The following is a 26,963-nucleotide window of genomic DNA, read 5'->3' as shown; positions in this document are numbered from 1 at the left end:
TTTCCATCAGACATTAATATCAGTCCAACCTATTAAAGGACTTATTATTATTATTGGACTTGCTGCATAGACAGGTAATACTCTCCTAGACCCTATACTGTAGTACAGCCATAAGTACATGTATATGCATCAGAAAAAATTATAAAAATGAAAGAATTCTCTCCTAGTAATTTTTGAAGAAATTTAACTGTACTCTGTGTTTTCAATCCTTTCTCTTCTATGTATAAAAGTTCAAAACTGAAGACATGTCATACAAGAATGAGAAAGAAAAGAGGTGTTATGAAGAAAGGATAAGAAATGTAGAGCATGATTCCTTTACACCTTTAGTTTTTTACTACCTCTAGTGGTATAAGCCCATCTTCAAATGTATTCTATAAGAGATTGGCTTCTTTTTTATCTGAAAGACAATCAAAGCCTTATTCTACTACTCTAAATTGGATTAGATGCCGTCTTTCGTTTTCTCTTTTATGATCTGCTATCGTTTCCTTCAGAGGCCCTCGTTCGTCTTATCATAGACCGATTCATTCGTCTACCAACATTGATCTTGCCCTGGGTCATCTTACATTAACTTTCTAAGTATGATCACATAAAAAACAGTTATGCCACATACACTCAAACATGTATATAAAATTATTTTATTTTTGGAACATCATTATTTAACTACTATATAGTACAGGGACTTTGGCCAGATTTTGGAGTGACTTTAAAAATTCGCAAAAAAAAAAATCCATTTCGATTGGAACCAGCTCAATCTTTTAACACAACAGAGGTATGTATCAGAATCATCAGAGTGCAAATTGGGGGTCAATAAATTACTTAGCACTTGTATAATACATTGTACCAATAAATGTGCTGTACATGTGGTAGTATAAAATACTATATAATTACAAATATTGATTATAGTATTTGTATGATATCTCCTTCTGTCTCTCTAATAGAATTATGCAATGTGACATGAATAGCTGGTCATTAATTAAATTATTACTTGTGATATTGGATTGAAGTCAAAAAACTCATCAAGAAATTTCTTTAAGACCTAAAAGAAAGAGAGAAAGAGAGAAGGAGAAAAATAGAGAGAGAGACAGAGACAGAGACAGAGAGAAGAGAGACAGAGAGACAGAGACAGAGACAGAAACAGAGACGGAGAGAGAGGAAGAGAGGGTTAGGTAAAGAAAGGAGAGAGGGAGGAAGAGACAAGGAAGAAGGAAATAACGATTCTGTCACAGAGAAATATGATAAAAGGACTTTAAAGAGGAAGAGGAGGAGAACAGAATAAGGAAGAAGGGGTTTAATGAGAATGCCACAAGGAGGTGAAAAAGGACAAAAAGAAACAGACAAAGAATAAAGAAACATATGCCTCAAAGCCACAGGCGTTAGGAGGCTTCTACCCTGTAAATCTAATTATAATCATTATTTAATTATAAATACAATCTACAATGCCACACGACAAATTGGTCCGAGGAAAATCACAACAATGAGTCACAACCCAAGACAGAACTACATGTACAATACCGTATAGCGGGAAATTTTGGAAGGAATTGAATTTGGCAGATTGGCATTTCAATAGCCATCTGCCAAAATTAATTTCCCCCATTTGCAGCAATTACGCGCATGCTCAATGGCATGTGGCCACAAATTCGCCAAATTAAAATCTGCCAATCACCAAAATTTAGCAATTCGCCAAATTTTATTCCCTCCAAAATTTCCCGCTATATGGTAATATATGCATGCATTGATAAGAAAATGTATACAGTACAATGTATATCAATTTACTTGTCAACTTTTAACCCAGATGCACATATACATTGCATATGTATTATTATTATTATTTAAAAAACCATAGTACAGGGATACTAAAGGCCTTTCTACACTTGCAATGCAGTTTGAACCAGTTTGAACTGATGACATTCAATGCACATCAAGTGATTCCACACTATTTTCAGGATCATTTATATTTTGATAGCATTTCTGATCCAGCTGCCATTGGTTATGAGCAGCATTCAAACCACATATGGAGGTGGTTTGGCTTAATGCACATTGAAGCCAATTCGCATCAGGTGTGGGATGACAGGAACCGGTTTCAAACCAGTTCAATGCGCATTAGAAGTACTAGTGTAGAAAGGCTTGAAGTACAGTCTCTCTTAATGGACACTCTCTATAGCATATACTTCCATTTAACGGACAGCACCTAGTATACCAATTACACTCCTTACTGTATAAAATAACCTCCACATAAAGGACACCTCTGTATAATAGAGCTAACTTTCTTGTACCAAATTGTCCATTACATGTACATGCATGATCGAATGCCACATAGCTTGAATGTTACATAAAATATTAGATGATAAAATGTACACATAAATGCAGCATAATGTACATAAGTGATTGAGAGAATGAGAGAGAGGGGGGGAAAAGAGTGAGGCTAACTGTTTTAGTGCAAGTAAATCTATTAGGCTTGAGATCTTTGTCATTCATTGATTGAGTGGAATCGACCACAATTAAAATGTGCCTCATCTAGTTAATATAGCCATGAACCATGTATTATTTTAATTTATATTTTACTATTCCAAGCTTCACACCACTCTCATGATTAAACAACCTAAATAATAATAATAATATAATTAATAATACACTAATTAGTTTGCATGTTTACTTTCTTCGCTTTGTTTTGTACATAAAATCATCGTCTGGAGCTAAAATGTGTCCCTCGATATCCTCTTGAATGGCTTCCCTGAGAACAATAGCCAAAATATCAACACAAATCCATTAAGTATAATAGCACAAAATTTACCATGGTCTCTCGTACTCTCCTTCCCAAGTATAGCCACCTCCATCCTCTTCTACATCAACAGTGTCTCCCTCCATGTGCTTAAACGTGGCCTACTATTTGGACGCCATTTTATAATATAGGCGTGTCCTTAGTTATTAAAGCTAAGTTTTTTTGAGCTCACGCGATCGTGTGATGAGTGGGCGTTCGACGTTCGGCCACATGTCAAGGTGGAGCTGCACGATAAAAGAGAGAGTGTGGGGAGAGGTGTGTGCAAAGATAAGCTTTTTTGAAGGCCCTCTCCTCCTCTCTCACTCCTCCCTTTGTTTGCTACCTGATATCCAGAGATTCGTAAAAACTGACAATGCTTTTTCTCTTAATCTTTATAGTGGGTTGCAGACTAGCCTGTGCAGCAGCTCCTGAAGCAATTGATCAAAACCCTTGTGCTCAACCAGGTAAATATCTTTCTTTATCAGTACCAGGACCCAGACAGCTATGATAACACAGACTGTCTTGCATACACATCCTGTCTCTCCTCTTTTCTCATCTCATATTACAATCTAACTATCAACCATGAATCTCTCTGCAGGCTGCACTAGTTAATCACCTGCATTGCATGCATGCATGGTACATGATGAAAGAGACCAATTTTCATAGTAGACTATGTACATGTATAAGCTACATAATTTTTCTGCAGTATTCACATGCCATTGCTGTAACTGTCGCATACCACTGCCAGATAGCTAAAGTCATTGTATTTTAAAACACGTCATTCCAGCCATAACATACAAAACATGAATCTCATTATTCCTGACCTTTCACACACTTTAGTGAACCACAGTCGAACTTGGGATCACGGAATCATACCATACAGGATCAGCAATTCAGTCCCTGGTAGGTCGCTCATCCAAGGAATGCAATCAACTGTCTCATGGGGTCGTGGGGAGGGCTTCGTTAATCCCCCCTGAGAGTATGATCATAGCATTTTTGAGATAACTAGTCGTGGGGAGAGGATTGAGTGCGTGCGTGCAATTGTTTGTGTGTGGTATGAGCCGGCAGACGCCACTGCCATTTGCATGGGAAAACAACAAACAGTTGAAATGTTCAACAGAATTCACTATATTCGTCACCAGTGGGTATAGCATGGTCTTGTTAGGGTACAGTGTTTTCAGTTCCTTTGAGAGATGCTAATGAATTTACATGCCAATGAGCTGCTGTCAACACCATCATATTATTCCGTTTTGCTTGATTTTCATGCTTAGATTCTGTGAGAGTTCCATTGCATTTTGCGATGCTGAAAGTCGAGAACATGTCTTGTGTGAAGTTTTTGCCTCGGACAAGCGAGACTGATTACATTTTCATTGAATATGGAGACAGGTGAATTGCTAATCATTAACATTACTAAGATATTCTTAGAAGTTGTACTGTAAATTGATTATAATTAAACTTAATTTCCTTATGCAGGTGCTGCTCACACCAAGGGAAAGTTGGAACAGGGCCTCATTGGTTATACGTGTCCGACAAAGAGATATGTCTCAATAGAAATGAATCGATCGCCGACACAGTTAAGAAATTAACATACCACGTAACGCATGACCATTGCAAAAGTATGTCTGAATTGTGCCGCAGGTACTATAATTAATTGACCATCTCTCTTTCCACTTCTTATGCACACAATTCATCTCTATTATTTCATAGCTTATTGCGGTAGTAGTTTCGTAATGGTTCCAGGTAGCTCACCGGGCACCATAAGATCCCCTGGTGATACGCAGTATCCTCCAAATGCTGAATGTTTATGGCGATTCTGGATCCCACCTCATGCAAATAGAAAAACACTAAAGCTTACATTTAGTAGCATACATTTGGAAGGAGGAGAATCGTGCAGTTTCGACTACATACAGATATTCCATGAAGACTCCAAGCACAGATTGCTTAACAAAAGCAGACTGTGCGGACGGCTCACTGACCATCAGATTAACGTTTCAAATGACACTAATGTTGTGTCTGTTCATTTTCGCTCTGATAGCTCAATGCAGAAGGATGGATTTGTTTTGAATTATTCCCTTACCAATGGTATGCATGCATTGCATAAACCACACACAGTCAGAAGCCAATCATTCATTCTATAAACTGTAGTACATACTTTCGGCATTAAACACTACATTTTCTCACACACACATACACAAACATGCAACCATTAAATCTTCATTAGTTTACATTGTGTTCTGTAGATACTGTTCTATGCTCAGTCCAAAATGGCGGTTGCTCCCAGCTCTGCCTCTCAAATTCAATTGGAGAAAAAATTGGCTGCAGCTGCAGAACTGGGTATTCTCTTTCAACAGATGGTGCATCATGCAGTGGTAAGACAAAAATACATTTTAAAGGGAGAAATATTATAATGTGACATTTGATAGATATAAATGAGTGCTCGCTCAATGGGAGCCTTTGTGAACAGAAATGTCAAAACACTGAGGGCTCCTATTACTGCTACTGCAGGCAGGGATTCGGAATAACAAGCGACATGAGAAGCTGTCAAGGTAAATGTCAGACAATAGTCTTGAGCTTAAACGCTACTATAGATTGGTAATGATGCGAGTTTAATAATGCATTCAATAAAGCATGCTTTAATCATGCAATATTTAATAATTAAATAGTAAAATGATTATGTGCATGACTAATCCTCATTATGTAAACTTATACGACCAAAAGTCATCAATTACATAAAGCCAATAATAAAAGTGGCAATTGTCTTATTAACGAGACGTAGCCAAATATGGCCATGGATAATTAAAGCGGCAGCAACACATACTGGCATTGTTAATAAAATTAAGTTGCTATAGATGGAAAAACATTAACACAATATAGCAATTGGAATGTACATGTTCCTGTAAGGCATTCCTATGTGAATGTGTCTATGAGTTGGAAGACCATAAAGGGCAGGCGCCTTTCTCATCAGCAATACCATAAAACATGAGTGTTTCATCATTTTTGGGTCAAAGTTTACCAAATATTATTATTATTATGATTAAATCATTGTTATTTATTATTATTATGATTACTATTTCCTTGTAGTTTGTGGTGGGACTTTAGACTCCCTCAATGGCTCAGTATCATCTCCAGGCCACCCCAACCCTTACCCCCCACAACAAAACTGCAAATGGACATTATCAAGAAAAAAGAATCACTTCATCATCATTAACATAACTCAAATCAATATCTCGAGGAGCCCGAACTGCTCCAACGACTACCTTAGAGCTACACATGGACACTTCCCCAAAAAAAGAATATGCGGGCAGTACTTCAGTATACAATACATACCACACACAGTTGGTACCAAGACTACTTTTAGATTCTACTCGGGCCCTCTAAGTAGCAGCAGTGGGTCTTACTCAGGGTTCCTGCTCACATACCGGCAAGTACCTTCAAGTGAGATACCGAACTCGGTGCTAAAAACTGTATACGTTAATGGACAGGAGTTGAGTTACGATACAAAGCCGTGGATCCAATAATAACGGCTTAACTATTAATTCTAAATAATAATGTGTATCATAAATAAAGTTGAGAACACCGTAATAATACAATTAAAAAAACTGCAGAGATCCCTTATCACTATTAATATTATTATTATTTTCTTCCACTATGATTATTATTATCATCATTATGCAAATTTTAAATAAAATTGGAAGGTGTCAAAAAAGCTTATAAAATGCAAATGAGAGATAGAGAGAGAGGGAGGGGGGATCTTATTCCCAATTAGCAATGTTTACTAACTAACTAATCACTTTACTACCTACTCTAGCTCCATTTAAATGGCTGCTAGCGTCTCTCTGTCTCCTAAGAGTGGAACATAATGCCAAGAGTCTAATTAACTCAATGTTTACAGTCAACACACTGTCACAGGCCAACTGGCTTCACGAGGAACACTGAAGACATAGTTTTTGTTTATAGTCCTTGATATGTATTCAATGAAGAGCACTAGTCAATGCTATACAAACCATGAGGCAAAATAAAAGCCATTTCACGGTAGTCATGCATTCAGACAAAACAGATATATGCATGTATAGAGAGGCAAAAAGGGGAAGAGAAAGGAAGAGAGAAGAGAATGATAAATTAGCACAAAGTGTAACTGATTTTCAATCCATTGCTTTGAAGTTCACTGTAAGAATTATTGAATTAAAAGGCAAAGAATGCACTCTACTACACAATATTGTTTTCCAATAGTTTCCTTCCTTCGAGTATCCTGGAGAATCCAAACTTATCCAAGCCCATCAGACTCGGTTTCCCATAGACAATACACTCGCTAATGGCCCTGCCTACTTCTGGGGACTGTTGTATACCGTGACCGCTGAACCCGTTCACAAATATAAAATTGTTGATTACTGGATGAGGTCCCAAAATCGCATTCTGATCAAAAGTGTTATAGTCGTAAAACCCAGCCCATGCCCCCTTGACTTTCAAGCTTTCAAACTCTGGGACTCGAGAGGCAAGAATAGGCCACAAGGTTTCATCAAACTGATTATAGTCGACTTCTAAATTTGTCGTTTCAAAGTCTTTGTGAGGTGGGGGGCTAATACCAGCAATGTACATGCCATCTTGGGACTCTCGTCTGAAATATGCTCCGGAAGGATCTACGACTAACACCGGATTAGCTGGTCCTCTTGGACAATGAAACACAAACACTTGCCTCTTTCTCGGACTGACAGGAAGGGGGACTCTCATGATTGGGTTAGGGTGAGAGGCCATGCCTATGTCAGCCATTTTGGCAATTTTTGCAGCATGAGGCCCAGCGGAATTGACGAAAAAATCACAACCCAGCTCAGTCTCTTTTGAATCTGATTCATGCACCTGAGAGAAAGAAATAGGAGAGCATAATACACATGTATACATGATTGTACATGTACTAATAATCTATTCACTCTTACCTGTACGTGCTTGACTTTATTCTGTTCCAGATTCAGTCCAATCACTTCACCATGGACAAACTGTACGCCCAGTGACAATAGCTTCTTTTTAAAAGCAGTGAGAAGAAGCCAAGGGTCAAACCAGCCCTCATTGACTTGACCTATGATAAATCAACAATTTCACTACATCTACCAGTAGAGTTTGTACAGCAGGCTACAAAATTATCATAATGAGAAGCGCAACAATTGTATTTTTAAAAAAGGATTTATAATGGAGGAAAGGCTTTAAGAGTGACCTTTTGCTTTCGGGCCACATCAAAAGAAACAGTGATACTGATACTATCATTATTAATAGTAAAAGTATACATAGAGTATCATCTGAGAACAGGTTTATCGAAGTAAAGTGATCTCTTTCCCATCCCTCCTCTCTCATGTGCATCCTCCTTTCTTCCCTCCCTCTCTCCAGTATCAAACAATTTTGAAAGGGGATACAATTTTAACCAAATTATATTTTCTTATACACATTGATGTCCTTATGCTATGTAGAAAGTTTGAGCTGATTCTGACAAATATTTTTAAAGTTATTAGCATTTTTTAAAATGGGCCAAATTTTGAAAAAAGCAAAGGCTATAGCCCATAGTTTTTTCCAAAAATGGCTCCAAAATCGCTCCAAATTTCTATTACATTTTCTTATACACATTGATGTCCTTATGCTATGTAACAAGTCTGAACTGATTCCGACAAATATTTTTGAGTTATTAGTATTTTTTTAAAATGGGCCAAATTTTGAAAAAAGCAAAGGCTATATAGCCCATGGTTTTTCCAAAAAATGGCTCCGAAATCGCCCCAAATTTCTATTACATTTTCTTATACCGTATAGCGGGTTTGTTTCGTGAGGGTAAACTTTCGTTTTCCATCCTCAAAATGACTTTCGTGAGGTTAAACATTCGTTCTGAAGACGTTTATAAGCTACCACGCCCATTAAAACTGGAATTTCGTTGGGTTAATTGTTTGTTCTCCCATCTTGAAGAATGAAAAGAACGAAAGTTTAGCCTCACAAAACAAACCCACTATATGGTACACATTGATGTCCTTATGCTATGTAACAAGTTTGAGCTGATTCCAAAAAATTTTTTTTGAGTTATTAGTATTTTTTTAAAATGGGCCAGTTTTTGAAAAAAGCAAAGCCTATAGCCCATGGTTTTTTCCAAAAAATGGCTCCAAAATCACCCTAAATTTTTATTACATTTTCTTATACACATTGATGTCCTTATGCTATGTAGAAAGTTTGAGCTGTTTCTGACAAATATTTTAAAAGTTATTAGCATTTTTTAAAATGGGCCAAATTAAAAAAAAAAGCAAAGGCTATAGCCCATGGTTTTTTCCAAAAAACGGCTCCAAAATCGCCACAAATTTTCATTACATTTTCTTATGCACATTGATGTCCTTATGCTATGTAGCAAGTTTGAGCTGATTCCGGCATATATTTCTTGAGTTATTAGCATTTTTTTAAATGGGCTAGTTTTTGAAAAAAAGCAAAGGCTATAGCCCATGGTTTTTTCCAAAAATGGCTCCAAAATCACCTCAAACTTTTATTACAATTTCTGATACATATTGATGTCCTTATGCTGTGTAGAAAGTTGGAGCTGATTCCGACTTCAATTTTCAAGTTACAACCATTTTAAGAAAATGTCAAAATTCTGAAAAATACTCAAGGCTATAGCCCATGGCTTTTTTCCAAAAAATGGCTCCAAAATCACCTCAAACTTTTATTACATTTTCTGACACACATTCATGTCCTTATGCTATGTAGCAAGTTTGAGCTGTTTCTGACTAATATTTTTAAAGTTATTAGCATTTTTTTTTAATGGGCCAAATTTTGAAAAAAAGCAAGGGCTATAATAGCCCATGGTTTTTTTTCAAAAAATGGCTCCAAAATCGCCCCAAATTTTTATTACATTTTCTTATACACATTGATGTCCTTATGCTATGTAGCAAGTTTGAGCTGATTCCGACATATATTTCTTGAGTTATTAGCATTTTTAATAATGGGCTAAATTTTGAAGAAAAGCAAATATAGCCCATGGTTTCTTCCAAAAAATGGCTCCAAAATCACCATAAAGTTTTATTACATTTTCTGATACACATTGATGTACTTATGCTGTGTAGCAAGTTTGAGCAGATTTCGACAAAATTTTTTGAGTGATTAGCATTTTTTTAAATGGGCCAGTTTTTTAAAAAAAGCAAAGGCTATAGCCCATGGTTTTTTTCCAAAAAATGGCTCCAAAATCACCTCAAACTTTTATTACATTTTCTTATACACATTAATGTCCTTATGCTGTGTAGCTGATATTTTTTGAGTTATGAGCATTAAAAAGGAGCCGTTTTAAAAATCACCATTTCTAATGCTATTATATACATATTCTTAGTTTCTTACAAGTTTAATGTCATGTAATTAAATGAATAAATAATATTGTTAAATAATAAATATTTTATCTCACCAATTGTTCCAATTGCTAAGTCATCAGTGCATAACCATGGAAAAGTCGTACCTAATTCTCCCGAGTCCATCAATTTAATATCAGCTCCAAGGGAACTATTACAAGAAATCGTAATTTTAAAATGCAAGAATCAGTGTGCATCAATTTCGCTAAATAAAATAAATGCATTATAGCTGATTTGCATACCATTGCAGTTCACAGTTTCGCCGCAAAGTGTCCTCTCCCTTTTTACTCGCAAGGAAAAGGTAGCCACCACTTGAAAACTGGATATCAGGAGGAGCATCCCTTTCCACCACAAGTTCTGTCTTGAGGTCTTCTCTTAAAAACTTTGAGGATTTCAACGAGAGAAGGATGTTACCAGCCAGTGAGAACTGCTGTCTTATCGAACCAACAGATAATACAGTTGAAGCCTCCTTATACTGAGGGTTTAAAGTATTTAAAATAAATAATAATTTCTTCCATAATATTATTCAATTGCCACGTGTATTACAAAAATTTTCTGAAATGATTTCTTACTGTTGGATCACGTTCCACGATACATATTTGAGAAGGAGGGACGTGTCTCGTTAAAAAGAACGCACTGCTGCAGCCCATAATCCCTCCACCAGCAAAAACCACTCGGTAATGTGAAGGGGTAAAGAGCCATCGTCCTAGCTTCATTTGGAGGAGGAGGGGCTCGAATTGAGCTACGCCCCTGCGTGGGCGTATTCCACTGAGCCACACCCATAAATAAATTGCACCAAAAATGATTTCAGCAGCATCAACATTTAATTTTTAGAAAATAAAATATTTTTCAGAGGTATGCTATAAAGATAAGTAATACTGTTACTGTCCGCTTTGATGATATAAACTGAGTCTCCTACAAGCAATGGAGGCTCAATGCAACCACTAAAACCACTGTATTCTCTTATTGAAGAATGACCCTGGACTGAGCCATCACTCAGGGATAGAACATAGAGCTCTGTACTGTGTGTATTGACAAATATCAGAAATTCCTTATCAAGATGGAGTGCTGGTGAAAACTTTAAGAGTGAGTCGAAAGTATACCCAGTGTCATTAAAAGTCTTACTCTCCCAGATAATGTCACCTTTTGAATTGACTCCAAAGGCTTTGTTACCACAACTACAAAAATAGAATAATTTATATGAAAAATATGTACAGTTTTCTTCCTTTCTTTTGCAAGCACCTGTAATAAGCATTAGACTGTCCATCGACTGCTGGGCCACTTGGAAAGACACCAGGAGGACATGCTCCTCTTCTGCTGAAGATTATGCTCCCAGTTTCAACACTTAGTCCAAATACTTGATCAGGATTACCAGCTAGACCGTAGCTACCAAACATCACTTTCCCATCTACTGTGAATGCAAACTTGGGGAAATAGAGAGAAATATTCACAATAGCATAATAGTATAATAAATTACCCTAGCATCATATGAAATCCTTAGGTGCTTCAGCCAGGCATGACTGCAGTTATTGGAATGACAGCTGATGGAGAGTAGATCTCCAACAAGGTAAGGTCCTCCAGGTAGATTGACAGGTATCATAAACCTTGAGCTACCGTCCTCTAAAGAAGAACTGGCTTTTGTTTGAGCAGTACGGCAGCCGGCATGATTTTGAACCTCGCTCCAAATGAATTTACCTTTAAGAGAAAGGATGCATTAATTATGCAATGAGATACAAGTATACCTGTTACTATATCAATCCCAACTATCAAACTCTTGTTGTTTTGCTCCTTAACAAGTATCTGACCATCAAGGTAGCAGCTAAAGCCACCAGACACAAAGACAACATCCTTACTCATTGAAATGGTAGCAGCATCATTGAGCTTAAGATTCTCAGACCTCCACAAGAGCGACCCATTGCTTGCATTCAAACCAACAAGGTTGCCTTCTTTTGCATAGTAAGGGAAAGAATCAGCACAGTCCCATCCAGCAATCACCATGTGATGCTCTTCACTGTACAACACATTGGTCATAAGCACACCGGCACAATCAGTTTTATGATTGTGGATATCTTCAGAGACCCATAGCTCAGTCCCGTTGTGTGATACAGCTCTTATTTGCAGGAATAACAGATCAGGGTAAGGCCTGCTGTAAGCAAGAGGCAGAAATACCACACCAGCTGGCGAGAAAGCAGGCGAATTGTAGAAAAACGACACTTTGTAATAATCATAGTCATTTGGAACAGAATAATTCCAAGTGGTTTTTGAAGGCGTTGAAACTCGAAGTCCGTGCACAAAGCTTGTAGAGCTAGGGTCTCCATATTGCTGCGTCCAGGAGAGTCCCTGCGTCATCTCAAGGAACAAGAGAAGAATGAAATGAGCACACTTCATGTTTGTTAGCTTTCTCCTTCTCTACAATGCATCAAGTAAAATCATTAACAGCACATGATGATGCAATCAATAGTCCAATGAATACTAGCAAGAACAAAAGTAAATGGAGGAACGGTTTAAATTTGTTTTCTCTCTATCATGTAAGGAATAATAATTATTGTTATTATAACAACACCAATAATAATAATAACAACAATAATAATAACAATAACAATACTAAGCTCTTATTAAAACATAAAATCATCGGCTAACACAATAATAATAATAATAATAATAATAATAATAATAACAGAGTTCACATTATTTTTGAAAAACACCAAACTGCTACCGACCGCTGCTAATCCCGATCTTGAAGTTTCCTAGTTAATTCTGACGCAAGTAGTTGCTGCTTAGCTCTGACGTTAAGATCACCCACAGATCTAAAAAAGAAAAATACAAATAAATGAATAAAAAAATTAATAAATAATAGTACCTTAAATCATTGACTATATCTTTCGTCTTTCCAAAATAAATCTCGTTCAAAGTTGATCTTATCTTATTCTCCATTTCCTACACATCAAAACAATTAATATAAGGACTTGAAATTTTACTTCCTTCCCCCATACCTCTATCATTCGTCCAATATTTGCAATGTGCGGGCTAGCATCGCTGACGTTGTGATCAGTCTCCACCTGTCGTGTTAAACTACCGCCTAAATTCATAGTGCCAGAGCCACTCTTTATCGTCTAAAAATTGTTTCATTAAATAAAGTGGGTGTGATCAAATATAAATCAGAGTGTGCATTAGTTACCTGTAGCCACAGCATGACTGTTGATGTCAGTTTGTAGTGAGCGTTCCGACCTTGAGCTTTCTCTTGGACTTCAACGACGTGGATTGAGTCCCAGCAGCCTTTGATCTTCTCGGTATCGCCGGCTTTCTTGATAAGGACAACACCTGCAAAACCGTGGTCAAGATCCCAGAGGTAAACGCTACAGACCCCGCTCTCAAAATAACTAGAGTAGAAAAAAAGGACAAAGAGAAGAAGTTTCATATAATACATTCATTACATTGTATATAATTTGTATGTAGACTAAATGAAGTAGTAGGATTGGAAAACAAAAAAAAACAAGATTGTAGTTGCAGTAAACTGGTGTGGTAGGAAATCTTACACCATTAGTCCATTACAATGTTTAATGTATTATTAAACATTATTATTACGTGTAGTTATTATTTATTAGTAGCATAATCCTTTACTTACAGTTCACGGTATGTATCAAACGTCTCGTTTGCTTTGATCTCTAATTTCCTGAGCCTGTCACTAGGGACAGCTCCATCGTCTATAGGAGGATCGTATTTATTACTCCCAGGGAGACCTGGAGAAAATGAAAATATCAGTATCAGCCTGTTATTATCAGTAGGGCATTTCGAAAGAGTGAATTACTAAACATTATCACTTGACACTCATACAATATCACCCATGCACAGGATCACACCCACTTTTGTTAAGCCACACCCACCTGTATGAATCTCCATCCCTGTTGTAGTCACACAGAAGGTAATCTTTTCCAGTCTCTTTGTCTTTGGCAATCTTTAAGGGTTGATCAACAGAGGACAAGAGATCTTCGCATAAATCAGGAACCTTGAGAAAGGGAGAGAAAGAGAGAGAGAAAGAGAGAGGGAGAGAGACAGAGACAGAGACACAGAAACAGAAAGACAGAGAGAGAGGGAGGGAGAGAGAAAGAGGAGTAATAACTAACAGTAATCAATTGGTATGTGGCAGATATTTTCAGTGTTATTGCTTGCAATGGGAAAACCAACAGTAATTTATTATCGATTGTTATTATACACAAAAGCACAAGAAGACAAGAAAAACATGAGAGAGGGGGAGAGGAAGGAAAGTAACACACAAAAATTAAACCTAAAATGGCTTCCTTTCCCCCAAATATATCCAGACTACAATAGATAATACATTACAGCTGGAATTTTGCCTATAAACTTATGTCGTCATGCAAGTATTAAAACCGTCCTCACTCTCATGTTATGCATATGCTCACAAGTACTTTGTCGTAACATTTACAGTGTAAATTGGCCTTTACTCTTAGCTTCCGCCCACATGTAGTAATTAAAGTGTCTTACCGCCCACATGCACTAATTAAAGTTTCTTACAAGTTCAATGAGATCCGAGAGGTTCTTCTCGATTTGTTGAGGCGGCAACCTTCGCATGAGATCCAATGCACAATCCAACTGTTGGTCTGTATTAGACTAATAACAGAAAGAGGGAAAGAGAATAAAAAATAAACTACTACATGTACATTACATGTATCATAGCATAGACACTCATAGGCTGATATTAACTGCCTTTATCACTGCCAGGCATGTAAAAATGTCTCTCTCTTACCATTCTAACGTCCTTGGTCCCTAGTAGAAGTCTTATGCCTTGAAGAATGGGGAGAAATGGATAGAGAAGTACAGAGGAGGGACTCCCTGTTGTATGTTGACCGTATATGGTAGTCTTCCGAGACCCCGCCTCGTCAAACTGCGCATGCGCAGTAGATTTTTCCGAACGGCCGCGGGATTAAATTTGCGCACTTTTTGGATTTTATTTTCTTAATTAAACGAATGCCTCAATAATGGCCACAGGTAAGACCATTGTGAAAACGACACGCTATTACTTTCTTTCTCTACCTCTCTATTAGTAGGAGAAACGCCAGCATCACCTACCAGCAGGGGACCTTCGCTATGGAGCAGACTAAACGCTGTAAGTTACATAAAATCAAAAATAATCCTCATTTTATTTAATGGACATTTATATACATATTAATAATCATTTTTAATGTAATATTTCTCTTACAGAGATATCAGAAGTTTTTAGACGATTTAGTTCCATACAGAGGCGGCCGGTGGGGGTTTTGTATCTGTACCCTGTTAGTTTATATAATTAGGATCTATTTTCTTCAAGTTAGAAAAAAACCACACCTTGTCTATCACCTCATTCTGATCCCCTCCCTCTCTTAGGGGTGGTACATAGTAACGTACGCTCTAGCTATATATCTTCTTAGCCTGTTCATAGCTTTTCTTTCTCCAAAGTTTGATCCTGCCGTAGAAGAAGACACAGACGAAGGTAGAATAGATAAATGAAAATGAATGAGATTTTTAATGACTTGTTTGTATGTGAATATTCAGATGGGCCTAGTCTTCCAACCACATCTAACGAAGAGTTTAAGCCGTTTATCAGACGGCTACCTGAATTTAAATTTTGGTAAGTGCAGAAGAAAGACATGTAATGTGCATGCATTCATAATGGGATGAGAGAGAAAGTTGAATTACCTTTTGTTCCCATTAGGTTTATTATGTCTAGTCTCATGTATATTATTTATAATAAAGTGTTATTATTATGATTTGAGCTCATGCAGCTTCTTGTCAGTTGATGTTAAGTTGCTCAAAATTGGGCCAAATACCCTGTACCATAGTACAGGGTATTTTGAAAAAATTACAAGGAGAGAATTTTTCATTTTTATAATTTTAAAAAATACATTATACATGTTTTTAAGTTGTGTAGCAAGTTTTGAGATGATTCTGATCAAAATTGAATTTTTCATGAATTTTTAAAGTTGCTCAAAAATCGGGCCAAAGTCCCTGTACATTGGCCAAATTTCATCAAAAATGGCTAGGAGAGAATTTTCCATTTTCAATTTTTTCTGATGTTTAAAGTTTTAGCTGATTCCGATCAAATTTGGATTTTTTACAAATTTTTAAAGTTGCTGCAAATGCCTCATACTTTATTGTAGTGTTTTTCAGCTCACTTAGCATGCTTTGTAGGAAACCTGGACGTTACTATTATTTTGTTTTTATTATTGTTTTTTAAATTTTTATAGGCATTCAATGACAAGGGCTATTTTGATTGCTTTTATATGCACTTTCTTTTCAATTCTAAACATTCCTGTCTTCTGGCCGATACTTCTCATCTACTTCATTGTGCTATTCGCTGTAACAATGAAGAAACAAATAATGGTAATTATAAGATCTAGAAATATATTTTGGGAGACCAATCTAACTAAAAATGAGAGATTTTAGAAGACTTAAGTTAAATATGAGAGACCAAAAGCTAAAAATGGGTGATTTAGGAGACCTAGACCAAATGTGAAAGACCAAAAGTCTCCTAAACTCCCTCTACATTTAAATGTGATTATGGGCCATCTTGATCATTTTATTCTTTTCTCTCTCTCTCTCTCTTGCAGCATATGATCAAATACAAGTATCTTCCTTTCACTCACGGCAAGAGACGTTATCAGTCGAAAGATGACACGAGTTCGTCTTCGCTGTAGTGTTATTTTTTGTCCATGCCTACACTTGGCAGAGAGACACTGCTTATTGTTTGAAGAATGATTAATTGTCATTATTATTAATTATTATTAATATGAATAAATGTAAAAAGCTACCCCCGATTTTTCTAAAACACCATGCACTCACAAAACAAAACAGATAATGATAAATGATTAATAACAATAATAATGTAATGTGTGGTGTGTGTGTCTTTTTTTCTCGAAAAAAAAAGAAAAGCTAAATATAAGGTTAGTATCAAAAGCTAACAAAAACCGACGACCCTCCGCCACCACCCATCTTCATTTGTATACCCCTGGTCTGAAATACAGCTTCCGTGTTAGCATTATCACTGGAGATGGGATCTGTTTGTTACGTCCTTTGCTCTGAAAGTCGTTGGCGACTCTCCTGTTCACTTCGATGAGTATGTCAGTGAAATGCTCAGAAGGGGCAAGCTCAAACATGGTGTCAACGAAAGCCTTTATGAACCATGAGCCATATTCCGAGTTACGCCATGACACGTAACCTACATAAAGTAATGAATATTTTTGGAGGTATTAACTATAGCACTAATTTGCGTGTATTGTTTGCTACAAAAGGAGCAACTCCTCCCATTCACAAAGGACAGTTTATTTTGCTGTACTGTCTCATACAACTGAAAGGTGCCTTGTACATGCATGTACATGTACATGTAAGTAGATGTACATGTACCATTTCATACATTAGAAAACTAAGGCTGAAGATGTAAAGTAATCTCTTAACCCCCCCCCCCCACTAATTATTCTATTTTTCTGACCTGGTACTGTGGCATATGCTAGCATGAAATCAGACTCAACTGGTAGGGTACCCTGAGAACCTCCTCCTCCATCTGTTTCCTCTTTCGAGTCTGTCGCCTCAAAGAAAACCTCAGGAGAATCAAGAACCTTAAAAGAAAATAAAGACTTGAGTTTATTATGGTAGAAGCAACAGGCTTACTTTCTTTTCAATTTCCTCGTACTTCTCTTCAGATAAAGTCTTGACTGCGTCTTCGCCCAAATCGGTTGATTCCGATTCGACGCCAAAATCAAACCTGCCACCTCGACAAGCTTGCAAGAGAAATATCTACTCATAATAAAGTTAAGCACAATAGCACACAATGTCTTCTCTCTTCTCTTCAGCTCTCACTTTAGGCTTCCCAATAAGAGCTGGACAGTGCAGTCCATCAAAGTATTTGGTGAGGTCTTGAACTGGTATGAGGTCCCCATCAGTGCTGTACAGTTTCCCGCTGATCCCATGAGTTAAAATGGCTATTATGATACAGTCAAACTGTGAATGGTCCAGCATGGAAGCATCTTTAATCTTCTTGTGCATGTCTTTGCCTGATAGAAGGAGAAAAAAATTGCTAAACTTTCTATTTTATAGATAGTTTTGGATACACATGCCTGCAAGCATAATATTTTACCTTTCAGATCATCATATCTGTTAGTATAAAAGCCAAGATGTATGAACAATCTTGTTAGTGATTCAGCATCTCTATCAGTTCCTGTCAGCATAGAATAAACATGATGATACATGACACAGCAAATAATTGTTTACTACTATATGTATAATAACTTTAAATTACATGTTAATAGTAAGTTAATTGTTGGAACTACACATAAAATGCATGACAATTGCTTTAGTCAACTTGTGTGTCTCATCTTTGATACAGTGTTGTGTAACTGAAAATGTGGTCATTTTACCAAAGCAGTATTTTAATAGCGAGAGAAAGGCTATACTATTACATTACGTACTGTTATCACTATTAGCATTATTGTGGCATACAGTGTATGTCTCTACCTATTCTTTCTTTCATTCCACAAGTAAAGTGTCTATTGTTTATAATTATGGCTACCCCTCGAGGCCTGGCGGTCATCTTGTACGCCATCTTGGGATTGAAATCTACTGTTTCTGTGGGCGACAATGGATCTGATATAGTCCTGGAAACAGAGAGAGAGCTCATTGGAGCCGGCCAATCTCCGTTACCAAGGAACTCCTCCTTAGCTTCTGACGATGGAACTAGAGAGAGAGAGGAAGGGATAAGGAGTGATTGTGTGATAAGGGAGTGTCTTTACATTTGGCGCCAGTCTCCTTAGGAGGTTTATCGTTCTTAAAATCATCAGGATTGTATACTAGAGTAAGGAAAAGTTTTATAGGAGATCGAAAGACGGGGGGAGGGGGGAAGAGAGATAGAAGATAGAGGAAAGTGATGTAATCTCCTATAATAATAATAATACAATTACTACGACAACAGGTGTATTTACACATTATACATGTATTACTAGTGCAGGTGGTAGTTCATCAAAACAAAAAATAATCCCTAAAAATATAGCATCCGATATGTTATTATTCATATAATAGTTCAGGACTGTGTTATAATAGATAAACCACAGGCAAGCCTCGAACAATAAGCTATCATTGAAATGTGGAGGCTCTTATCTACCAATCTATATATATATCCCATCTCATAATGATCAAATTACAAAACAAAACATACGTGTATACATTAAAAATATTAAATTAAAATAATAATAATTAATATGTGCAGGTCAATTACCTTCTTTGATTTTACCAATTAGAAACTGATTGGCGTCTTCTTCCTCCTTTAGTGCCTTCAAAAGCTCGTCCAGTATACCAGGACCTCTCCTGTGTAGGACTGAGACAAGTTCAGAATTCGCTTCCGGGACACTTCTCGAGTTGCGTATCTTCTCGTATTCAGAGTACGTGACTTGTCCACAGCCGTACAAGCTCACGTTGACATCAAATCCGTTCATTTTCTCATGGAGGACTTTGTTGAGCTTTCGCAGGGCCTTTTCGACGGCTGTCTCCTTGTCAGCCATTGTATTTACTCGGAATTTTCTAGTCAGTGATGCTGCTCTATGCTGTGAAAATATTTGTCGGCCTCAAATCCACACCTCCAGCTCTAGCTCTATCTGTTAATAATTTGAGTGGGCGTTCAATGCCTAGCCCCTCCCATTGCCGGCCGTATGATATGCGGCTACAAAAGAGTATTGTCACTTTGTGTTTTCTTTTATTTCAAGTAGAATAAACTTTTGAATAGAACCAGGAACTCTGACTGTAGACGTTGTATCCTTTAGGGAAATATGCTACTCACATTTTTGTCGCTTCTCTGCCTCTCTACCTACTCCATGTGTAAGTTTAAAACCGCATATGTGTCCATGATGACTGTAATGGGATGCATTTATACTATAATGCATTTACTACAGCACTGGAGCTGAAAGTGATAACAGTTGCAACAGAGGAGACAGATGGATTCAAGAGATTCATGAAAAGTGCAGCATACTACGGAATATCAGTTGAGGCAAGTGGCTAAAATATTTTTAAACGATGACATTTTCAAGAACAATCGTTGATCAGTTTCATTTAATTATTTATTAAAATGTACTTTAGATTGTAGGCATGGGTGAGGAATGGAAAGGCGGTGACATTCAGCGCTACCCTGGAGGAGGTTTCAAATTGAACCTACTCAAGCCCGTACTTGAGAAATGGAGAGAGAGGAAAGATCTGGTAGTCATGTTTGTGGATAGGTGAGACTTGATGAGCTGCAGGCCAGAAATATTTTTGTTTTTTTCCAATAGCTATGATGTCATATTTGCTGCTAACTCAGAGAAAATTCTAGAAAAATTTAAAGATTTTAGAACTAATCTTGTTTTCTCAGCCGAGCAATTTTGTTGGCCTGATCAAAGCCTTGCTGTAAGCTAATTAAAACTCCCTCTTTAAAACTCTTTCTCCTTCCATTTCTCTCGCTACTATGTTTTATCGTGTAGTCACGATACCCAAAAGTTGGTCTGGGAAAAAGGTTCTTATGTTCTGGTGGCTACATCGGCTATGCATCTCAAATGTACAGCATAATCACAGACAGTGAAATCAGTGATACTGACGATGATCAGCTCTTTTATACCAAGATTTACCTTGATCCACACAAGAGAGTGAGTATATATAGTACACATGCATACTTCACTCTATTGTTTTCTATTGACCATCCTACTACTGCTGCAGTATATGCTTTGTGCTTTATTTACACGTACATTTGAGTTGTATCAATGCCATTTCTGTTAATGAAGCTATTGTATAGGACAAATATGGCATGAGGTTGGATCACAGGTCCCACATTTTCCAGAATCTCAATGGAGCCGAGGATGAGATTGATCTGCATGTGACATCAAACGAATCCTATGCTACTAACACCCTATACAACACTAGAGCTGCTATACTGCATGGGAATGGTGGATCTAAAGTATGAATGCTCATATACCGTATAGCGGGTATATTCTGTTCGAGTTTAATTTCATTCTTTTTGTTCTCATTCCTTGTGGAACAAACATTTTCCAAACGAAAAGGGCGTTTCCTTAATGCCACGTGTGCAAAATGGTTGCTCAGAACAAAAATAAAACGAACGAAAATTTCTAGAACGAACATTTTTCCAGACGAAATATACCCGCTATACAGTACAAGGTTTTCCACAGGGTTTTGGTATAGTGCTCATGCATGCAGCTTCTTGTCAGTGGATTGTCAAGTTGCTCAAAAATTGAGCCAAAGACACTGTACTATATAGTACAGGGTATTTTGTCAAAAATGAAAAAAAGAGAATTCTTCATTTTAATAATTTTTCCTGATACGTATACATGTCCTTATGTGGTGTAGAAAGTTTGAATTGATTTAGATCAAGTTTGGATTTTTTACGAATTTTTAAAGTTTCTTTAAAAACGGGCCAAAGTCCCTGTACTATAGTACAGGGACTTTGGTCAAATTTCATCAAAAATGAAAACTAGAAAATTCTCCATTTTTATAACTTTTCCTGATACATATACATGTACTTATGTTGTGTAGCAAGTTTAAACTGATTCAGATCAAGTTTGGATTTTTTACAAATTTTTAAAGTTGCTCAAAAATTGGGTGAAAGTCCCTGTACTATAGTACAGGGATTTTGACCAAATTTCATCAAAAATGAAAAGAAAAGAATTCACCATTTTAATAATTTTTCTGGTACGTATACATATGTTGTGTAGAAAGTTTGAACTAATTCCAATCAATTTTGAATTTTTTACGAATTTTTAAAGTTGCTCCAAATAACATGTACTGCTCAAGCATGCTGCTTAGTATGCTTTGTGGAAAACCCTGCACATATATACATACATCATTTCATACGCTTTTTGATTTTAGAATTTCCTTAATTTTTTGGGCAATTACATACCTAATCAATACAATGTTGATGAAGGATGTCTTCACTGCTCTGAAGGTCTCCATGAGCTACCTGAAGATTCATCAAAATGGCCGACAGTTTTCGTTGGATTATTTGTAATGTCTCCGACTCCGTTTTTAAGAGAAGCCATATTAAAGTCACTCAGTGAATTAAACTATCCAAAAAATCTCATTCACCTCTGGGTGTACAACAAAGTAAAGAATTATTTTTTTATTGAGATTTGTAATTGTTTTTTTATATTCAGAATAGCTATCATGAAGATCTCCTTAGCAAATGGTCTGATGAGGTCAAGTCTGAATATGCATCAGTTCAATACACAGGATCCTATAGGGACATTACTGAAATTGAAGCAAGAACAACAGCAATGTAAGAGATGGGGAATAGAGTATTTATGTGTATATATTTTTGATGTTATCTATTGTAGGAAAGAATCTCTCAGCAAGAAGTCTGATTATTATTTAATGCTAGACTCAACTGGAGTATTTGATGATCCAGATGCTCTTAGAAAACTGATAACACTGAACAAGTAAAAAACAAGCAGGAAAATCAATAAAAATATTTTAAATATTATTTTTTGATTATTTTTAGGCATGTCATTGCTCCAATACTTGGACGACCCGATAAATACTGGACAAATTTCTGGGGATCCATTGCAAAGGATGGATTCTACGCTCGGTCGCGGGACTATTTTGTTATAGTTGAATCTAAGAGAAAGTAAAATAAAGATACACAAAGGAAAAATTTTATTTCCCTTTTTTATTATTGCAGAGGAATATGGAATGTACCATTCATTAGTACGGCTATTTTGTTTGAAGGGGAGTGGCTGCTAAAACGTTCAACTGACGCCAAAGGATTACCATCATTTGCTAGTGAAGAATTTGAGCCTGACATGGCTCTCTGTCAATGGATGAGAAATAATGTTAGTTTGGCTTCATCAAGACTTTATATTCTTATCACTTTTTTGTGTATAATAGGGTCACTTCATGTATGTTAGCAACCTTCAAAAGTATGGTCACCTCATTAGTACTTCAAACTATGAAATACATCACCTTCACAACGACATCTATAACATCTTTGAAAACAGACAAGTGAGATTATCATATTACACTATAAGGATGCTAGATCTATACATGTATATTTACTATATCTTTACTATCAGGAGTGGGAGAAGAAATATCTTCATGAGAATTATTCGGTTGCATTAAATGCTGGCCCTGATGATATTTCGCAGCCATGCACTGACGTGTACTGGTTTCCACTCCTCTCCCCTGCTTATACCAAAGAAATTATTGAGGTACTGATAGAACTGAGATTGAATGATTAATAATGGTGTGTATTAGGAGTTGGAAAAATTTGGTAAATGGAGCAATGGGGAGAATGATGACCCAAGACTGGATGGTGGATATGAGAATGTGCCTACTAGAGATATCCACATGAATCAGGTTTGTTGAGCAACGCTATAGATGTGTCAGAGAATATAATGCATGAATAGTGTTTTTTAAAGCCAATTGTTGGATAAAAACATGAATTTAGAAACTTTTTATGTATCATAAAAAAATGAATGATGTGCAATCCTGCTGATAATGTACTTTTGGTGTAATGCTTTTATTTGCTAATATGATTTGTTTCAGGTTGGTTTTGAGAAGCAGTGGCTGGATATACTGGCTAAATACGTTGTGCCAATACAAATTAAAGTGTTTCCTGGATACTACTCAAGGGCAAGTCTTAATAATATTAATAATAAAAATAATAATAATAAAAAAGAAGAGTGGAATAACTGTACTATAATTAGTAATGGGTATATTTTTTATTATTATTTAGGCAAGAGCTGATTTGAATTTTGTGGTAAAGTATCATCCACAAGGCCAACCAGATCTTAGACCTCACCACGATTCATCAACTTTCACTATTAACGTTGCTCTTACAAGGCCTGGGATTGACCACCAGGTATCAGTATCTACCCAATGCTGCTTAATGAGAGAATTAATGCATACTAGTCCACGATTATTGTTCTTTTAGGGTGGAGGATGCAGATTTGTGAGACAGAATTGCAGCGTAGTTGATACAAAGCTAGGATGGGCATTGATGCATCCAGGACGCTTAACTCATTACCACGAAGGGCTTCCGACTACCAGTGGTGAGCCAAAGACAATGACATTAATAAATTTTTATCGTTAATTTTATCAGGTACACGTTATATCATGGTTTCTTTTGTGGATCCTTAATGGACTTGCTGGTGATTGTTTGTTTCCTTATTGTTGGACTTTTATAACGTGTCTATAAAATTTTGTTATCATCTTTTCTTTCTCAGCATTTTGGAGCATGTCAATTTTCATAAATGAATGCATACAGTCCATGTATAGTGTCTATGGATAGCTGGGAATATTTGTGGGGAATAAGAGGGAGGGTTGTATACAAAAATTAAAATTGAGATAATTATTTATTTTTATTTTAAACTAGCTATCCAAATAGACTATTCATACACATTGTATTCATACATATCATATCACATGTATAGAATAGATATGTATAAATACATATCATAAGTTATGCATTTATATGGTTAATTTGATCTTGTAAGCAACATGTTGCTTGCAAGATCAAAGTAACTATATATGAAGATGCTGTCAAAATCACTCTGCAAACCAAGTTATATATTTCACATAACTGTACAGTAATTGTATTAAATTTACTGCACAACCACTGCATGGCCACAAGAAAACAATACGTTCTATAATACTTTATTATTATCTGTAGTCATTCTTCAGTGCAATGTAGCGTCTCCAATTCATTGTTGGTCTTCTTTGAATATGAAAAGATTCAGAACAGTCCCATGATGTAATTGAGTATTTGTACTGATCAAAATATTTAGCAACCAAAATGTTGAGTGTGACCTGATCAAACCTATGACAGCCATTATAAGCAATCCATCCTCCTTTGTCCTCCCATACACAGCCAACTGGTGAAGGACCATCACCACAGATACATTGTTGGTGCATTGCACAGTCGACCCATTTTCTTAAGAGGAGCTGAATAATTGGGCTGCTTCTGTTAAAGAATAATATTCCACTACAAAAACCGACCATCCCTCTCATGCTCTCTCTTTTAATATCAAGATACTTCACAGTGCTGTCTTTTGCAAATGCTATCATATTGTGGCCTGGTATGTGTTTTTCACCAGCAACAAGTGGAAAGGATTTGAGTTTCTTTATGCAAGGATCTACTGGTTTTACGATCCTAATGCTAGCATCAAGCCACAGGAATAATTGCTGCGAATGAGAAGAGAAGCTGAGGACTTCATTAATAACGTGTATTTTCCATGAATAACATCTATAATATCTCCTTGCTTGACTGTATTGTTGATAACGTGAATAATTGTACGGTATGACATATGTGTTCCTTAGCTTTTGTAGTACTTTTACTTGATGATACTTGAGACCAAGATCATAAATCAGCAGATCTGAGTTTGGTAGATAATAGTGCACAGTTCCAATCATATCCAGGGATTCACTGTAATGATTTGATGCCAGGGCAGTGATTACTGTGGGCGTTGGTTGGCTATCAGAAGTAGCTCTAGTTCTTAGCTTTCTGATGGCTAGTGAGTTGTTCTTGTGGTAAGGGAGTAGGAGAACAGTTTCATTGAAGTCATAAAGATAAAGAAACGTAATGACCAGCACAATGAAGGAAAGTACAAGTGCAGGGAGTAAAGGCTGCCATGATTTCATAATCAGTCTATAGAAGGCGAGGCCTATGATTGATTTAACCTAATTAGTGTACAAGTTGATTGTAGTGGTGCTAGACTATGCTGGTAATTTTTTGAATGTAGATCTAAACTGTGTTGCATTTAATGTTTCTTTAATGTAATGTATCGTCTCCAATTCATTGTCGGTCTTCTCTCTACATGAAAAGTGCTAGAGCAGTCTTCCGAAGTAACTTCTTGGCTTTTACCAAAATACTTAGCAACCAGAAGACTTAATGCTGTCTGGTCATAGCGATGGCAGCCGTTATATTCCACTGTTCCTTTTGGTATTCCTCCAATCAATCCACATAAATAAGGCGGCAAACCATCACCACAGATACATTCACGATGGAATGCACAATCTACCCATTTCTCCAAAAGGAACTGAGCTATGGGGTTACTTTTGTTCAATAACAGAATATTGGCTGTTAAACCTGGGACACCTCTCATGCTTTCTCTTGTTATGTTAAGATACCTTAATGTGCTGTCCTTTGCAAATGCTACTATGTTGTGTTCTGGTAAGTGCTTTGCTCTGGACACCAATGGAAATGATTTCAGAGTCTTTATGCAAGAGTCCATTGGCTTTACAATCCGTGAACTTGCATCTAGCCATAAAAACAGTTGGTTGGATCTACTGTTCCATTTACTGCGTAGTTCTTGGTGCTCTCTTTTTATTTCGTGGAGTATGTGAACTTTCCAAGTATAGCAACCCATAAAAACAGGCACGTTGTTATCATATTGAGGATAACGTGAATAATTGTACAGTATGACATATGTGTTCCTTAGCTTTTGTAGTACTTTTACTTGATAATGCTTGAGGCCAAGATCATAAATCAGTAGATCTGAGTTTGGTAGATAATAGTGCACAGTTCCAATCATATCCAGGGATTCACTGTAATGATTTGATGATATACCAGTTACCACTGTCAGGTAGTCTATTGGATCTGGATCTTTGCTTTCCATGGAGTCAGAGTTGCTTTGAAAGTCAGGAGGATGTTTTTCATTGTTCCTCTGACGAATTCTGAGTACATTTTGTTGATGATAAGGCAGGAGTAGGACAGTGTCTTTGGAATCATTAAAAAACAGAGTACAAAAGGTTACCAGAAGTGCAATAAAAGAGAAGAGAAAAGCAATAGAAATTCCTTTACATTTCATGATAGGTGAAAGCTGAGTGGTGGGTGT

The 26,963-nt window shown here is 36.7% G+C and overlaps 10 protein-coding genes across 11 annotated transcripts in view; 3 read left to right on the top strand and 7 right to left on the bottom strand.

Annotated features, from left to right (window-relative positions):
• LOC100636837 (general transcription factor IIH subunit 2-like) overlaps positions 1–2,957 on the bottom strand; it is a 10,474-nt gene extending 7,517 nt beyond the window's left edge. Inside the window, exons 1-6 of the mRNA XM_019998542.1 lie at positions 2,792–2,957; positions 2,654–2,731; positions 2,563–2,599; positions 2,428–2,514; positions 986–1,036; positions 3–29 (exon numbers count right to left, since the gene is read on the bottom strand). Of these exons, the coding sequence (XP_019854101.1) occupies positions 3–29; positions 986–1,036; positions 2,428–2,514; positions 2,563–2,599; positions 2,654–2,731; positions 2,792–2,865 (354 nt within the window). The 5' untranslated portion in view covers positions 2,866–2,957. The remainder of the gene's footprint in view (positions 1–2; positions 30–985; positions 1,037–2,427; positions 2,515–2,562; positions 2,600–2,653; positions 2,732–2,791) is intronic.
• An 80-nt stretch (positions 2,958–3,037) lies between these two features.
• On the top strand, positions 3,038–6,478 carry LOC100634322 (dorsal-ventral patterning tolloid-like protein 1). Its single transcript, XM_003387830.3, has 8 exons — positions 3,038–3,222; positions 3,599–3,661; positions 4,030–4,144; positions 4,232–4,374; positions 4,466–4,840; positions 4,999–5,127; positions 5,182–5,304; positions 5,840–6,478. Exons 1-8 carry the CDS (start codon positions 3,132–3,134, stop codon positions 6,274–6,276), a joined length of 1,476 nt encoding a protein of 491 aa, XP_003387878.1. The 5' UTR covers positions 3,038–3,131; the 3' UTR covers positions 6,277–6,478.
• Positions 6,479–6,706: 228 nt separating this feature from the next.
• Positions 6,707–10,849, bottom strand: LOC100636710 (FAD-dependent oxidoreductase domain-containing protein 1-like). The gene is made up of 5 exons (XM_003387848.3): positions 10,686–10,849; positions 10,356–10,588; positions 10,170–10,264; positions 7,690–7,829; positions 6,707–7,612 (listed from the first exon to the last, which is right to left on the bottom strand). Exons 1-5 carry the CDS (start codon positions 10,827–10,829, stop codon positions 6,965–6,967), a joined length of 1,260 nt encoding a protein of 419 aa, XP_003387896.3. The 5' UTR covers positions 10,830–10,849; the 3' UTR covers positions 6,707–6,964.
• A 69-nt stretch (positions 10,850–10,918) lies between these two features.
• LOC100634196 (uncharacterized) lies at positions 10,919–12,560 on the bottom strand. Its single transcript, XM_003387829.2, has 4 exons — positions 11,856–12,560; positions 11,591–11,808; positions 11,356–11,537; positions 10,919–11,291 (listed from the first exon to the last, which is right to left on the bottom strand). The coding sequence occupies exons 1-4, from the start codon at positions 12,499–12,501 to the stop codon at positions 10,937–10,939; spliced, it is 1,401 nt and encodes a 466-aa protein (XP_003387877.2). The 5' UTR covers positions 12,502–12,560; the 3' UTR covers positions 10,919–10,936.
• Positions 12,561–12,622: 62 nt separating this feature from the next.
• LOC100634069 (F-actin-capping protein subunit beta-like) lies at positions 12,623–15,004 on the bottom strand. The gene is made up of 8 exons (XM_003387828.3): positions 14,879–15,004; positions 14,647–14,742; positions 13,992–14,119; positions 13,739–13,840; positions 13,292–13,493; positions 13,107–13,226; positions 12,974–13,050; positions 12,623–12,920 (listed from the first exon to the last, which is right to left on the bottom strand). Exons 1-8 carry the CDS (start codon positions 14,879–14,881, stop codon positions 12,839–12,841), a joined length of 810 nt encoding a protein of 269 aa, XP_003387876.1. The 5' UTR covers positions 14,882–15,004; the 3' UTR covers positions 12,623–12,838.
• A 71-nt stretch (positions 15,005–15,075) lies between these two features.
• LOC100636585 (protein RER1-like) lies at positions 15,076–16,923 on the top strand. 2 transcript variants are annotated; one of them, XM_019998558.1, is made up of 7 exons: positions 15,076–15,120; positions 15,177–15,238; positions 15,334–15,438; positions 15,496–15,601; positions 15,664–15,739; positions 16,356–16,491; positions 16,719–16,923. In XM_019998558.1, the coding sequence occupies exons 1-7, from the start codon at positions 15,111–15,113 to the stop codon at positions 16,803–16,805; spliced, it is 582 nt and encodes a 193-aa protein (XP_019854117.1). In that variant the 5' UTR covers positions 15,076–15,110; the 3' UTR covers positions 16,806–16,923. The 2 variants fall into 2 exon arrangements, with proteins under 2 accessions (XP_019854117.1, XP_011405045.1); XM_011406743.2 differs by having other exon boundaries at positions 15,104–15,120; positions 15,180–15,238.
• Positions 16,887–19,727, bottom strand: LOC100633941 (caspase-3-like). The gene is made up of 8 exons (XM_019998556.1): positions 19,376–19,727; positions 18,894–18,950; positions 18,619–18,837; positions 18,242–18,322; positions 17,965–18,158; positions 17,776–17,901; positions 17,597–17,723; positions 16,887–17,326 (listed from the first exon to the last, which is right to left on the bottom strand). Exons 1-8 carry the CDS (start codon positions 19,656–19,658, stop codon positions 17,103–17,105), a joined length of 1,311 nt encoding a protein of 436 aa, XP_019854115.1. The 5' UTR covers positions 19,659–19,727; the 3' UTR covers positions 16,887–17,102.
• A 113-nt stretch (positions 19,728–19,840) lies between these two features.
• On the top strand, positions 19,841–24,395 carry LOC100636459 (procollagen-lysine,2-oxoglutarate 5-dioxygenase 3-like). The gene is made up of 18 exons (XM_019998555.1): positions 19,841–19,971; positions 20,046–20,140; positions 20,230–20,366; positions 20,418–20,532; positions 20,607–20,768; positions 20,915–21,076; positions 22,003–22,236; positions 22,287–22,408; positions 22,467–22,568; positions 22,631–22,756; positions 22,811–22,961; positions 23,017–23,130; positions 23,202–23,336; positions 23,383–23,484; positions 23,674–23,760; positions 23,864–23,989; positions 24,062–24,179; positions 24,230–24,395. The coding sequence occupies exons 1-18, from the start codon at positions 19,923–19,925 to the stop codon at positions 24,265–24,267; spliced, it is 2,175 nt and encodes a 724-aa protein (XP_019854114.1). The 5' UTR covers positions 19,841–19,922; the 3' UTR covers positions 24,268–24,395.
• Positions 24,396–24,635: 240 nt separating this feature from the next.
• On the bottom strand, positions 24,636–26,890 carry LOC109583286 (uncharacterized). The gene has a single exon (XM_019998557.1). The coding sequence runs from the start codon at positions 25,765–25,767 to the stop codon at positions 24,790–24,792; it is 978 nt and encodes a 325-aa protein (XP_019854116.1). The 5' UTR covers positions 25,768–26,890; the 3' UTR covers positions 24,636–24,789.
• On the bottom strand, positions 25,887–26,744 carry LOC105313370 (uncharacterized). Its single transcript, XM_011406741.1, has one exon. It carries the CDS (start codon positions 26,742–26,744, stop codon positions 25,887–25,889), a length of 858 nt encoding a protein of 285 aa, XP_011405043.1.
• Positions 26,891–26,963: the final 73 nt, after the last annotated feature.

The sequence above is a fragment of the Amphimedon queenslandica genome, unplaced genomic scaffold (assembly GCF_000090795.2).
Source record: "Amphimedon queenslandica unplaced genomic scaffold, v1.1 AMPQUscaffold_13314, whole genome shotgun sequence".
In the NCBI taxonomy this organism is placed as follows: Eukaryota; Metazoa; Porifera; class Demospongiae; order Haplosclerida; family Niphatidae; genus Amphimedon; species Amphimedon queenslandica.
The sequence above is the reverse complement of the archived record's forward strand: the minus strand, read 5'-3'. Positions and strand labels throughout refer to the sequence as shown.